At 48.3% G+C, this 17,752-nt stretch overlaps 1 protein-coding gene across 1 annotated transcript in view; it reads left to right on the forward strand.

The window, feature by feature from the left end:
* The first annotated feature begins 7,401 nt into the window (after positions 1-7,401).
* LOC138368047 (uncharacterized) overlaps positions 7,402-17,752 on the forward strand; it is a 42,463-nt gene continuing 32,112 nt past the window's right edge. The window contains exon 1 of the mRNA XM_069330345.1: positions 7,402-7,426. Within this exon, the coding sequence (XP_069186446.1) occupies positions 7,402-7,426 (25 nt within the window). The remainder of the gene's footprint in view (positions 7,427-17,752) is intronic.

Consider the following 17,752-nt stretch of genomic DNA (forward strand, 5'->3'; position numbering starts at 1 on the left):
GGTGTTGTAGTGACAGGTGAGGATGTTGTGGTGACAGGTGAGGGTGTTGTAGTGACAGGTGAGGGTGTTGTAGTGACAGGTGAGGGTGTTGTGGTGACAGGTGAGGGTGTTGTAGTGACAGGTGAGGGTGTTGTGGTGACAGGTGAGGGTGTTGTGGTGACAGGTGAGGGGAGTTGTAGTGACAGGTGAGGGATGTTGTAGTGACAGGTGAGGATGTTGTATTGACAGGTGAGGATGTTCTGGTGACAGGTGAGGGTGTTGTGGTGACAGGTGAGGGTGTTGTGGTGACAGGTGAGGGTGTTGTAGTGACAGGTGAGGATGTTGTGGTGACAGGTGAGGGTGTTGTGGTGACAGGTGAATGTGTTGTGGTGTCAGGTGAGGGTGTTGTGGTGACAGGTGAGGGTGTTGTGGTGACAGGTGAGGGTGTGTGGGTGACAGGTGAGGATGTTGTGGTGACAGGTGAGGGTGTTGTGGTGACAGGTGAAGGTGTTGTGGTGTCAGGTGAGGGTGTTGTGGTTACAGGTGAGGGTTTTGTGGTGACAGGTGAGGGTGTTGTAGTGACAGGTGAGGGTGTTGTAGTGACAGGTGAGGATGTTGTGGTGACAGGTGAGGGTGTTGTAGTGACAGGTGAAGGTGTTGTGGTGTCAGGTGAGGGTGTTGTGGTTACAGGTGCGGGTGTTGTGGTGACAGGTGAGGGTGTGTGGGTGACAGGTGAGGATGTTGTGGTGACAGGTGAGTGTGTTGTGGTGACAGGTGAAGGTGTTGTGGTGTCAGGTGAGGGTGTTGTGGTTACAGGTGAGGGTGTTGTGGTGACAGGTGAGGGTGTTGTAGTGACAGGTGAGGGTGTTGTAGTGACAGGTGAGGATGTTGTGGTGACAGGTGAGGGTGTTGTAGTGACAGGTGAGGGTGTTGTAGTGACAGGTGAGGATGTTGTGGTGACAGGTGAGGGTGTTGTGGTGACAGGTGAAGGTGTTGTGGTGTCAGGTGAGGGTGTTGTGGTGACAGGTGAGGGTGTTGTGGTGACAGGTGAGGGTGTTGTGGTGACAGGTGAGGGTGTTGTAGTGACAGGAGGTAAGGATGTTGTGGTGACAGGTGAGGGTGTTGTGGAGACAGGTGAGGGTGTTGTGGTGACAGGTGAAGGTGTTGTGGTGACAGGTGAGGGTGTTGTAGTGACAGGTGAGGGTGTTGGTGTGACAGGTGAGGGTGTTGTGGTGACAGGTGAGGGTGTTGGGTGGTGACAGTTGAGGGTGTTGTGGTGACAGGTGAGGGTGTTGTGATGACAGATGAGGGTCTTGTAGTGACAGGTAAGGGTGTTGTGATGACAGGTGAGGGTGTTGTGGTGACAGGTGAGGGTGTTGTGGTGCCAGGTGAGGGTGTTGTAGTGACAGGTGAGGGTTGTGGTGACAGGTGAGGGTGTTGTGATGACAGGTGAGGGTGTTGTGGTGACAGGTGAGGGTGTTGTGGTGACAGGTGAGAGAGTTGTGGTGACAGGTGAGTGTTGTGGTGACAGGTGAGGGTAGTGGTGACAGGTGAGGGTCTTGTGGTGACAGGTGAGTGTGTTGTGGTGTCAGGTGAGGGTCTTGTGGTGACAGGTGAGGGGTTGTGGTGACAGGTGAGGGTGTTGTGGTGACAGGTGAGGGTGTTGTAGGTGACAGGTGAGGGTGTTGTAGTGACAGGTGAGGATGTTGTAGTGACAGGTGAGGGTGTTGTGGTGACAGGTGAGGGTGTTGGGGTGACAGGTGAGGATGTTGTGGTTACAGGTGAGGGTGTTGTGGTGACAGGTGAGGGTTTTGTAGTGACAGGTGAGGGTGTTGTAGTGACAGGTGAGGATGTTGTGGTGACAGGTGAGGGTGTTGTAGTGACAGGTGAGGGTGTTGTAGTGACAGGTGAGGGTGTTGTGGTGACAGGTGAGGGTGTTGTAGTGACAGGTGAGGGTGTTGTGGTGACAGGTGAGGGTGTTGTGGTGACAGGTGAGGGAGTTGTAGTGACAGGTGAGGATGTTGTAGTGACAGGTGAGGATGTTCTGGTGACAGGTGAGGGTGTTTGTGGTGACAGGTGAGGGTGTTGTGGTGACAGGTGAGGGTGTTGTAGTGACAGGTGAGGATGTTGTGGTGACAGGTGAGGGTGTTGTGGTGACAGGTGAATGTGTTGTGGTGTCAGGTGAGGGTGTTGTGGTGACAGGTGAGGGTGTTGTGGTGACAGGTGAGGGTGTGTGGGTGACAGGTGAGGATGTTGTGGTGACAGGTGAGGGTGTTGTGGTGACAGGTGAAGGTGTTGTGGTGTCAGGTGAGGGTGTTGTGGTTACAGGTGAGGGTGTTGTGGTGACAGGTGAGGGTGTTGTAGTGACAGGTGAGGGTGTTGTAGTGACAGGTGAGGATGTTGTGGTGACAGGTGAGGGTGTTGTAGTGACAGGTGAAGGTGTTGTGGTGTCAGGTGAGGGTGTTGTGGTTACAGGTGCGGGTGTTGTGGTGACAGGTGAGGGTGTGTGGGTGACAGGTGAGGATGTTGTGGTGACAGGTGAGTGTGTTGTGGTGACAGGTGAAGGTGTTGTGGTGTCAGGTGAGGGTGTTGTGGTTACAGGTGAGGGTGTTGTGGTGACAGGTGAGGGTGTTGTAGTGACAGGTGAGGGTGTTGTAGTGACAGATGAGGATGTTGTGGTGACAGGTGAGGGTGTTGTAGTGACAGGTGAGGGTGTTGTAGTGACAGGTGAGGATGTTGTGGTGACAGGTGAGGGTGTTGTGGTGACAGGTGAAGGTGTTGTGGTGTCAGGTGAGGGTGTTGTGGTGACAGGTGAGGGTGTTGTGGTGACAGGTGAGGGTGTTGTGGTGACAGGTGAGGGTGTTGTAGTGACAGGAGGTAAGGATGTTGTGGTGACAGGTGAGGGTGTTGTGGAGACAGGTGAGGGTGTTGTGGTGACAGGTGAAGGTGTTGTGGTGACAGGTGAGGGTGTTGTAGTGACAGGTGAGGGTGTTGGTGTGACAGGTGAGGGTGTTGTGGTGACAGGTGAGGGTGTTGGGGTGACAGTTGAGGGTGTTGTGGTGACAGGTGAGGGTGTTGTGATGACAGATGAGGGTCTTGTAGTGACAGGTAAGGGTGTTGTGATGACAGGTGAGGGTGTTGTGGTGACAGGTGAGGGTGTTGTGGTGCCAGGTGAGGGTGTTGTAGTGACAGGTGAGGGTTGTGGTGACAGGTGAGGGTGTTGTGATGACAGGTGAGGGTGTTGTGGTGACAGGTGAGGGTGTTGTGGTGACAGGTGAGAGAGTTGTGGTGACAGGTGAGTGTTGTGGTGACAGGTGAGGGTAGTGGTGACAGGTGAGGGTCTTGTGGTGACAGGTGAGTGTGTTGTGGTGTCAGGTGAGGGTCTTGTGGTGACAGGTGAGGGTTGTGGTGACAGGTGAGGGTGTTGTTGGTGACAGGTGAGGGTGTTGTTGGTGACAGGTGAGGGTGTTGTAGTGACAGGTGAGGATGTTGTAGTGACAGGTGAGGGTGTTGTGGTGACAGGTGAGGGTGTCTGTAGTGACAGGTGAGGATGTTGTGGTGACAGGTGAGGGTGTTGTAGTGACAGGTGAGGATGTTGTGGTGACAGGTGAGGGTGTTGTGGTGACAGTGTGAAGGTGTTGAGGTGACAGGTGAGGGTGTTGTGGTGACAGGTGAGGGTGTTGTGGTGACAGGTGAGGGGTGTTGGGGTGACAGGTGAGGATTTTGTGGTTACAGGTGAGGGTGTTGTGGTGACAGGTGAGGGTGTTGTAGTGACAGGTGAGGGTGTTGTAGTGACAGGTGAGGATGTTGTGGTGACAGGTGAGGGTGTTGTAGTGACAGGTGAGGGTGTTGTAGTGACAGGTGAGGGTGTTGTGGTGACAGGTGAGGGTGTTGTAGTGACAGGTGAGGGTGTTGTGGTGACAGGTGAAAGTGTTGTGGTGACAGGTGAGGGTGTTGTAGTGACAGGTGAGGATGTTGTGGTGACAGGTGAGGGTGTTGTAGTGACAGGTGAGGGTGTTGTAGTGACAGGTGAGGGTGTTGTGGTGACAGGTGAGGGTGTTGTAGTGACAGGTGAGGGTGTTGTGGTGACAGGTGAAAGTGTTGTGGTGACAGGTGAGGGTGTTGTTATGACAGGTGAGGGTGTTGTAGTGACAGGTGAGGATGTTGTATTGACAGGTGAGGGTGTTGTGGTGACAGGTGAAGGTGTTGTGGTGACAGGTGAGGGTGTTGTGGTGACAGGTGAGGGTGTTGTGGTGACAGGTGAGGGTGTTGTGGTGACAGGTGAGGGTGTTGGGGTGACAGGTGAGGATGTTGTGGTTACAGGTGAGGGTGTTGTGGTGACAGGTGAGGGTGTTGTAGTGACAGGTGAGGGTGTTGTAGTGACAGGTGAGGGTGTTGTATTGACAGGTGAGGGTGTTGTGGTGACAGGTGAGGGTGTTGGGGTGACAGGTGAGGATGTTGTGGTTACAGGTGAGGGTGTTGTGGTGACAGGTGAGGGTTTTGTAGTGACAGGTGAGGGTGTTGTAGTGACAGGTGAGGATGTTGTGGTGACAGGTGAGGGTGTTGTAGTGACAGGTGAGGGTGTTGTAGTGACAGGTGAGGGTGTTGTGGTGACAGGTGAGAGTGTTGTAGTGGACAGGTGAGGGTGTTGTGGTGACAGGTGAGGGTGTTGTGGTGACAGGTGAGGGAGTTGTAGTGACAGGTGAGGATGTTGTAGTGACAGGTGAGGATGTTCTGGTGACAGGTGAGGGTGTTGTGGTGACAGGTGAGGGTGTTGTGGTGACAGGTGAGGGTGTTGTAGTGACAGGTGAGGATGTTGTGGTGACAGGTGAGGGTGTTGTGGTGACAGGTGAATGTGTTGTGGTGTCAGGTGAGGGTGTTGTGGTGACAGGTGAGGGTGTTGTGGTGACAGGTGAGGGTGTGTGGGTGACAGGTGAGGATGTTGTGGTGACAGGTGAGGGTGTTGTGGTGACAGGTGAAGGTGTTGTGGTGTCAGGTGAGGGTGTTGTGGTTACAGATGAGGGTGTTGTGGTGACAGGTGAGGGTGTTGTAGTGACAGGTGAGGGTGTTGTAGTGACAGGTGAGGATGTTGTGGTGACAGGTGAGGGTGTTGTAGTGACAGGTGAAGGTGTTGTGGTGTCAGGTGAGGGTGTTGTGGTTACAGGTGCGGGTGTTGTGGTGACAGGTGAGGGTGTGTGGGTGACAGGTGAGGATGTTGTGGTGACAGGTGAGTGTGTTGTGGTGACAGGTGAAGGTGTTGTGGTGTCAGGTGAGGGTGTTGTGGTTACAGGTGAGGGTGTTGTGGTGACAGGTGAGGGTGTTGTAGTGACAGGTGAGGGTGTTGTAGTGACAGGTGAGGATGTTGTGGTGACAGGTGAGGGTGTTGTAGTGACAGGTGAGGGTGTTGTAGTGACAGGTGAGGATGTTGTGGTGACAGGTGAGGGTGTTGTGGTGACAGGTGAAGGTGTTGTGGTGTCAGGTGAGGGTGTTGTGGTTACAGGTGAGGGTGTTGTGGTGACAGGTGAGGGTGTTGTAGTGACAGGTGAGGGTGTTGTAGTGACTGGTGAGAATGTTGTGGTGACAGGTGAGGGTGTTGTAGTGACAGGTGAGGGTGTTGTAGTGACAGGTGAGGGTGTTGTGGTGACAGGTGAGGGTGTTGTAGTGACAGGTGAGGGTGTTGTGGTGACAGGTGAGGGTGTTGTGGTGACAGGTGAGGGTGTTGTAATGACAGGTGAGGGTGTTGTAGTGACAGGTGAGGATGTTGTGGTGACAGGTGAGGGTGTTGTGGTGACAGGTGAGGGTGTTGTGGTGACAGGTGAGGGTGTTGTAGTGACAGGAGGTAAGGATGTTGTGGTGACAGGTGAGGGTGTTGTGGTGACAGGTGAGGGTGTTGTGGTGACAGGTGGTGTTGTGGTGACAGGTGAGGGTGTTGTAGTGACAGGTGAGGGTGTTGTGGTGACAGGTGAGGGTGTTGTGGTGACAGGTGAGGGTGTTGTGGTGACAGGTGAGGGTGTTGTAGTGACAGGAGGTAAGGATATTTTGGTGACAGGTGAGGGTGTTGTGGTGACAGGTGAGGGTGTTGTGGTGACAGGTGGTGTTGTGGTGACAGGTGAGGGTGTTGTAGTGACAGGTGAGGGTGTTGTGGTGACAGGTGAGGGTGTTGTGGTGACAGGTGAGGATGTTGGGGTGACAGGTGAGGGTGTTGTGGTGACAGGTGAGGGTGTTGTGATGACAGATGAGGGTCTTGTAGTGACAGGTAAGGGTGTTGTGATGACAGGTGAGGGTGTTGTGGTGACAGGTGAGGGTGTTGTGGTGACAGGTGAGGGTGTTGTAGTGACAGGTGAGGGTGTTGTGGTGACAGGTGAGGGTTGTGGTGACAGGTGAGGGTGTTGTGATGACAGGTGAGGGTGTTGTGGTGACAGGTGAGGGTGTTGTGGTGACAGGTGAGAGAGTTGTGGTGACAGGTGAGTGTTGTGGTGACAGGTGAGGGTGTTGTGGTGACAGGTGAGGGTGTTGTGATGACAGGTGAGGGTGTTGTGATGACAGGTGAGGGTGTTGTGGTGACAGGTGAGGGTGTTTTATTTATATATAAAACATTTTATTATATTTATTTTATATAAAACATTTATTTAAGCCATATTTTTACAATTAATTGTTGCCTTAGTAACAGGAATCAATAGGCTTAATATTCAGCAAAATAAGACGACAATTGTTTAATAATATGTTTTGGTTGGATAAATGTAAGGATAAAATGTCATCTTACTCTCACTCATTCACTTACCACCAATCTCAAAAAAGACACATTGTTGATCCTGCGCATTGAGAGCGTCAGTTCTGTCTTGAGCCGTCATCTTGGTGAAGTTCTTACTGTCCATAGTAGTCCCGTCCGTCCAGTAAATGTTGTCATCCGGTTTACCTGTCCAAATCCAAATTACCTGTCAATTTACCAATCCACATTTCAGAGAAAGCTGTGTAAATGTTAATATTCTCTCTTTAAGTGTATGACACTTTAGTGAGAAGGTCTTCCTTATTCCTTACATGAGACAAAGTAATGAGGACTATGGCATATATCAGCCATAGAAATGGAAGATATATCGTGCCAAAGATGGGACTATATCTTTGTGGTTACCACTAAGTGAGTATTATCCTGGCAGTGACATTATCCAGCCGAGTGATCAACCCACTAAATTATATAATCACTCACTGTAAAGGCCAATCCAGAGCTGGTCTGACTCCGGGATGTGGCTGTAAAAGAAGGCGTCCTCCTGCTCAGTGTCGAGGACGACCAGGGCGGCACCGACGGCTTCGCAGGTACTCTTCGCGTCCTGCCACACCACCAGGTCCTCCACCTCCGTGTTGAAGTAGTAGCAGAAGTTCTCGAACACCTCCCAGCCCGGCAGACACGCGCCTGTGCTCACACAAATGTTCCGTTATGGTTGGGTCCTCGGTAAGTGTGTGTGTGTGTTCGCGCGCGCGGCGGAAGTGGGTACTAGCACTTAACTCAAAGTAATGATTGTAGTTGTTGGAAACAGACGAGAGCAAACTCCCAGAATCAAGCTGATAGCACAACTAACCTGTATCCGACAGCGCCCATCAAGCCAGGACCACCCTTGAAACCACATCAAGCCTGCACCACTTACTATACCACATCAAGCGAGCACACTTACTATACCACATCAAGCCAGCACCCTCTATACCACATCAAACCAGCACCACTTACTATACCACATCAAGCCAGCACCACTTACTATACCACATCAAGTCAGCACCACTTACTATACCATATCAAGCCAACACCACTTATTATACCACATCATGCCAGCACCTTCTATTACCACATCAAGCCAGCAACACTTACTATACAACATCAAGCCAGCACCCTCTGTACCACATTAAGCCAGCACAACCTACAATACCACATCAAGCCAGCACCACTTTCTATACCACATCAAGCCAGCACCCTCTATACCACATCAAGCCAGCACCACTTACAGTACCACATCAAGCCAGCACCACTTATTATACCACATCAAGCCAGCACCGTCTAACCACATCTAGCCAGCGCCACTTACTATACCACATCAAGCCAGTATCACCTATACCACATCAAGCCAGGTCCACCTACAATACCTCATCAAGCCAGTATCACCTTCTATACCACATCAAGACAGCACCACCTACAATACCACATCAAGCCAGCACCACTTATTATACCACATCAAGCCAGCACCGTCTATACCACATCAAGCCAGCACCGTCTATACCACATCAAGCCAGACCCACTTAATATACCACATAAAGCCGGGTATCACCTATACCACATCAAGCTAGCTCCACCTACAATACCTCATCAAGCCAGCACCACCTTCTATACCACATCAAGCCAGTACCACCTACAATACCACACCAAGCCCGCACCGCTTATAATACCACATCAAGCCAGCACCGTCTATACCTAATCAAGCCAGCGCCACTTACTATACCACATCAAACCAGTATCTCCTATACCAGTTCAAGCCAGATCCACCTACAATACCATATCAAGCCAGCACCACCTTCTATACCACATCAAGTCAACTCCACCTACAATACGTCATCAAGCCAGCACCACCTTGTATACCACATCAAGCCAGCCCCACCTTCTATAACACATCAAGCCAGAACCACATTCTATACGGCATCAAGCCAACACCACTTATTATACCACATAAAGCAAGCACCACTTTCAATACCATATCAAGCCATAACAACCCACTATACCACATCAAGCCAGCACCACCCTTTATACCACATCAAGCCATAACAACCCACTATAACACATCAAGCCAGCACCACCCTTTATACCACATCAAGCCACACACATACTGACACACCACACATGCTGACACACACCGCACATACTGACACACCACACACATATTGACACACACCACACACATACTGACACACACACCACACACACATACTGACACACACCTCACACATACTGACACACACCACACACATACTGGCACACACCACACACATACTGACACACAACACACACATACTGACACACCGCACATGCTGACACACACCACACACATACTGACACACACCACACATACTGACACACCACACACATACTGACACACCACACACATACTGACACACACCACACACATACTGACACACACACCACACACATGCTGACACACCACACACATACTGACACACACACCACACATTTTGCCCGAAACGCATTGCGTAATAGTGGCTTTAGGCATTGTATGTACTAGCTCTATCTATATATCAATCCATTAATGTAACATCACTTGTATGTATATACCTTACCTGAATAAACATCTGAATCTGAATCTGAATCTGAACTGACACACCACACACATACTGACACACCACACACATACTGACACACCACACACATACTGACACACACCACACACATACTGACACACACCACACACACATACTGACACACATCACACACATACTGACACACACCACACACATACTGACACACAACACACACACATACTGACACACACCACACACATACTGAAACACACCACACACATACTGACACACACCACACATACTGACACACACCACACACATACTGACACACACCACACACATACTGACGCACCACACATGCTGACACACACCACACACACACAATGACACACACCACACATACTGACACACCGCACAAGCTGACACACACCACACACACATACTGACACACACCACACATACTGACACACACCACACATACTGACACACACCACACATACTGACACACACACCACACACATGCTGACACACACCACACACACACTGACACACACCATACATACTGACACACACCACACACATACTGACACACACCACATACATACTGACACACACCACACATACTGACACACACCACACACATACTGACACACACCACACACATACTGACACACACCACACATACTGACACACACCACACACATACTGACACACACCACACACATACTGACACACACCACACATACTGACACACCGCACATGCTGACACACACCACACACATACTGACACACACCACACACATACTGACACACACCACACACATACTGACACACCGCACATACTGACACACACCACACACATACTGACACACACCACACATACTGACACACACCATACATACTGACACACACCACACATACTGACACACACCGCACATACTGACACACACCACACACATACTGACACACACCACACATACTGACACACACCACACATACTGACACACACCACACACATACTGACACACAACACACATACTGACACACACCACACACATACTGACACACAACACACACATACTGACACACACCACACATACTGACACACACCACACATACTGACACACCACACACATACTGACACAAAACACACATACTGACACACATCACACACATACTGACACACAACACACATACTGACACACACCACACACATACTGACACACACCGCACATACTGACACACCACACACATACTGACACACAACACACATACTGACACACACAACACACATACTGACACACACCACACATACTGACACACACCACACACATACTGACATACCACACACATACTGACACACAACACACATACTGACACACACCACACACATACTGACACACACCGCACATACTGACACACCACACACATACTGACACACAACACACATACTGACACTCACCACACATACTGACACACACCACACACATACTGACACACCACACACATACTGACACACAACACACTTACTGACACTCACCACACATACTGACACACACCACACACACACTGACACACAACACACATACTGACACACACCACACACATACTGACACACAACACATATACAGACACACACCACACACACACTGACACACAACAAACATACTGACACACACCACACACATACTGACACACACCACACACATACTGACACACACCACACACATACTGACACACACCACACACATACTGACACACCACACACATACTGACACACACCACACATACTGACACACACCACACACATGCTGACACACACCACACACATACTGACACACACCACACATACTGACACACACCACACACATACTGACACACACCACACACATACTGACACACACCACACACATACTGACACACAACGCACATACTGACACACACCACACACATACTGACACACCACACACAAACTGACACACACCACACACATACTGACACACCACACACATACTGACACACACCACACACATACTGACACACACCACACACATACTGACACACACCACACACATACTGACACACACCACACACATACTGACACACAACACACATACTGACACTCACCACACATACTGACACACACCACACACATACTGACACACCACACACATACTGACACACAACACACACATACTGACACACAACACACATACTGACACACACCACACACATACTGACACACACCACACACATACTAACACACAACACACATACTGACACACAACACACATACTGACACACACCACACACATACTGACACACACCACACACATACTGACACACACCACACACATACTGACACACAACACACACATACTGACACACACCACACATACTGACACACACCACACATACTGACACACCACACACATACTGACACAAAACACACATACTGACACACATCACACACATACTGACACACAACACACATACTGACACACACCACACACATACTGACACACACCGCACATACTGACACACCACACACATACTGACACACAACACACATACTGACACACACAACACACATACTGACACACACCACACATATTGACACATACCACACACATGCTGACACACACCACACACATACTGACACACACCACACATACTGACACACACCACACACATACTGACACACACCACACACATACTGACACACACCACACACATACTGACACACAACGCACATACTGACATACACCACACACATACTGACACACCACACACAAACTGACACACACCACACACATACTGACACACCACACACATACTGACACACACCACACACATACTGACACACACCACACACATACTGACACACACCACACACATACTGACACACACCACACACATACTGACATACAACACACATACTGACACTCACCACACATACTGACACACACCACACACATACTGACACACCACACACATACTGACACACAACACACACATACTGACACACAACACACATACTGACACACACCACACACATACTGACACACACCACACACATACTAACACACAACACACATACTGACACACAACACACATACTGACACACACCACACACATACTGACACACACCACACACATACTGACACACACCACACACATACTGACACACAACACACACATACTGACACACACCACACATACTGACACACACCACACATACTGACACACCACACACATACTGACACAAAACACACATACTGACACACATCACACACATACTGACACACACCACACACATACTGACACACACCACACACATACTGACACACACCGCACATACTGACACACCACACACATACTGACACACAACACACATACTGACACACACAACACACATACTGACACACACCACACATACTGACACACACCACACACATACTGACATACCACACACATACTGACACACAACACACATACTGACACACACCACACACATACTGACACACACCGCACATACTGACACACCACACACATACTGACACACAACACACATACTGACACTCACCACACATACTGACACACACCACACACATACTGACACACCACACACATACTGACACACAACACACTTACTGACACTCACCACACATACTGACACACACCACACACACACTGACACACAACACACATACTGACACACACCACACACATACTGACACACAACACATATACAGACACACACCACACACACACTGACACACAACAAACATACTGACACACACCACACACATACTGACACACACCACACACATACTGACACACACCACACACATACTGACACACACCACACACATACTGACACACCACACACATACTGACACACACCACACATACTGACACACACCACACACATGCTGACACACACCACACACATACTGACACACACCACACATACTGACACACACCACACACATACTGACACACACCACACACATACTGACACACAACGCACATACTGACACACACCACACACATACTGACACACCACACACAAACTGACACACACCACACACATACTGACACACCACACACATACTGACACACACCACACACATACTGACACACACCACACACATACTTACACACACCACACACATACTGACACACACCACACACATACTGACACACAACACACATACTGACACTCACCACACATACTGACACACACCACACACATACTGACACACCACACACATACTGACACACAACACACACATACTGACACACAACACACATACTGACACACACCACACACATACTGACACACACCACACACATACTAACACACAACACACATACTGACACACAACACACATACTGACACACACCACACACATACTGACTTACACCACACACATACTGACACACAACACACATACTGACACATGCCACACACATACTGGCACACCACACACGTACTGACACACACCACACACATACTGACACACCACACACATACTGACACACCACACACATACTGACACACCACACACATAATGGCACACACCACATACATACTGACACACAACACACATACTGACACACGCCACACACATACTGACACACCACACACATACTGACACACCACACACATACTGACACACACCACACACATACTGACACACCACACACATACTGACACACCACACACATACTGACACATACCACACACATACTGACACACACCACACATACTGACACACACCACACACATACTGACGCACCACACACATACTGACACACACATACTGACACACCACACACATACTGACACACACCACACACATACTGACACACCACACACATACTGACACACCACACACATACTGACACACACCACACACATACTGACACACAACACACATACTGACACACACCACACATACTGACACACACCACACACATACTGACACACAACACACATACTGACACACAACACACATACTGACACACACCACACATACTGACACACACCACACACATACTGACACACACCACACAGATACTAACTCACACTACACATGCTGACACACCACACACATACTGACACACACCACACTTACTGACACACACCACACACATACTGACACACCACACACATGCTGACTCACTACACACATGCTGACACACCACACACATACTGACACACCACACACATACTGACTCACCACACACATGCTGACACACCACACACATACTGACACACACACCACACACATACTGACACACCACACACATACTGACACACACACCACACACATACTGACACACCACACACATACTGACACACCACATATGCTGACACACACCGCACATACTGACACACCACACACATACTGACGCACCACACATGCTGACACACACCGCACATACTGACACACCACACACATACTGACACACACATACTGACACACCACACACATACTGACACACACCACACACATACTGACACACCACACACATACTGACACACCACACACATACTGACACACACCACACACATACTGACACACAACACACATACTGACACACACCACACATACTGACACACACCACACACATACTGACACACAACACACATACTGACACACAACACACATACTGACACACACCACACATACTGACACACACCACACACATACTGACACACACCACACAGATACTAACTCACACTACACATGCTGACACACCACACACATACTGACACACACCACACTTACTGACACACACCACACACATACTGACACACCACACACATGCTGACTCACTACACACATGCTGACACACCACACATACTGACACACCACACACATACTGACTCACCACACACATGCTGACACACCACACACATACTGACACACACACCACACACATACTGACACACCACACACATACTGACACACACACCACACACATACTGACACACCACACACATACTGACACACCACATATGCTGACACACACCGCACATACTGACACACCACACACATACTGACGCACCACACATGCTGACACACACCGCACATACTGACACACCACACACATACTGACACACCACACATGCTGACACACACCGCACATACTGACACACCACACATGCTGACACACACCGCACATACTGACACACCACACACATACTGACACACCACACACATACTGACACACCACACACATGCTGACACACCACACACATACTGACACACCACACACATACTGACACACACCACACACATACTGACACACCACACACATACTGACACACCACACACATGCTGACACACCACACACATACTGACACACCACACACATACTGACACACACCACACACATACTGACACACACCACACACATACTGACACACACCACACACATACTGACACACCACACATGCTGACACACCGCACATACTGACACACCACACACATGCTGACACACCACACACATACTGACACACCACACACATACTGACACACCACACATGCTGACACACACCACACATACTGATACACATCACACATACTGACACACATCACACATGCTGACACACACCGCACATACTGACACACCACACACATGCTGACTGTTAAGTACTCCTAGCAGAATACGTATATAAATTTAAAATAACTTGTTTTATTCTATTATGTCATTGCCTGTATATGTACACACATTGTGTTTTTGGTAAATTATCGTGTGGTGTGGCAGCGTCAGTGGAGACAGGAGCGCGTTTGCTTTGCGCACGTCTAGTACCTGTTAGATTTGGGAAAGCTGGCCCTGTTCAGTTTGGGAGTTCCAGATGTCACTTTTATTAAGTTTATATAAGTATTTATTTACTGTAATTAAACAGGTGGCATTATACTTATATATTTTGTAGGTAACTATTATCTGTAATTTGCATTCTTGTGTGTTTTGAGAACAAGTGGTTGTTCAGTTAGTTTTAAATATTAAAAAGTCCTTAATTTCCATCCCTCATCCTGGGATGAGGCAGACGGGAGAGAATTGTGGGTTGCGACGGAGCGAGAGTTCAGTAGCTTCGGGGGACCAGGAAGAGTAACATGTGGGAGATAAGTCTGTTACTTCTTGTTGTGCCATATTTTATTATACTATATTAGGAGAAGGACAATACCTTTTGTTTGTTGTATAAGTTAACTTGACCATCTGTGTTTTTATATTATACTGTCTTGAATATATATCTATATAATATTTTGTATCTATTCTTCAGTCCTAAAGGAAGATTTTTATTTATGTGCTCATTACTTATCAAGGGGTTATACTGGTGACCCGCTCTTGAGAACAGCAGTTTTCTCGTATCCCTAGACGTAATTAAAGCTTGGCTGCTGTAGGGTCACGTGCCGTAACGAACGATAGGTAACAAAGAGTTATGGGGGCCTGTCCGGGATATTGTTCCCACGTAACCTTAATTATGCTAATCTAACCTTGCCTTCCTAGGTACCAGTGTGTTAAGTGTCTGTGTGTTTTATAAGAACTATTCCATGTGCCAAGCAAGCTTTCCTGTGTGTCAAGTAACAACGTTTCATGATTTTGAGGTAAGTCATCCTATATATTTTGTTTGTGCAGTGAGGCCAAGCGAATTTTCAGTGTGGTGACAATTTTACAGTGAAGTGTAGTGCAGTGCCATTGTTTTTAATTATTGTTGTGAATCAAGTGCCAAGTGTTAGTAACGATGGAGGAGAAAGTTGCAGCATTGGTGGCTCACCCAGACTTTGAAAGGATTCAGAGCCTTAAAAAAGACTGAGTTAATACAAATGGCAAATCAGTTGGATTTGACCGCCAACAATAGAATGGTTAAAGCCCAAATATTGAAAGTCATTGTGACACATTTTGTTGAGAATGGGGAGTTAGATGAAGAAATTCTAGAAGAGTTAAAAGAGGAGTCGAGTGATCAGATGACGTTAAAGCGTCTTGAGTTAGAAGCGCAAATAGCCAATGCTAAGCTTGAAGCTCAAAAAGAACAGAGAATATTAGAACTTGAAGCTCAAAAGGAACAAACTAGGCAATTAGAGATTCAACAACAAATGGCTGACACTAACTTCAGGCTTGAATCACAGCGTATGGCAGCTGGGCATGGAAATACTAGTAATGTTTCAATAAATAGTGATAATAATCCCATCAGGACACATAAGTATATAGAGTTGCCCAAGTTCAATGAGGAGGATCCTGAGGTTTTCTTTGCCCATTTTTATAAAATTGCCATCAGTATGAACTGGCCAAGGGATCAGTGGGTAGCCATTATGCAGTCTCAATTTAAGGGGCGTAGTCAGGAGGTTTTCACATCCCTACCTGACGCTCATAGTTTTGAATATGAATTTGTAAAGAAAAGCATCTTAAATGCGTATCAGTTAAATCCAGAGGCACACAGGCAAAAGTTTAGAAACCTAAG

Source organism: Procambarus clarkii, chromosome 24, assembly GCF_040958095.1.
Source record: "Procambarus clarkii isolate CNS0578487 chromosome 24, FALCON_Pclarkii_2.0, whole genome shotgun sequence".
Taxonomy (NCBI): domain Eukaryota; kingdom Metazoa; phylum Arthropoda; class Malacostraca; order Decapoda; family Cambaridae; genus Procambarus; species Procambarus clarkii.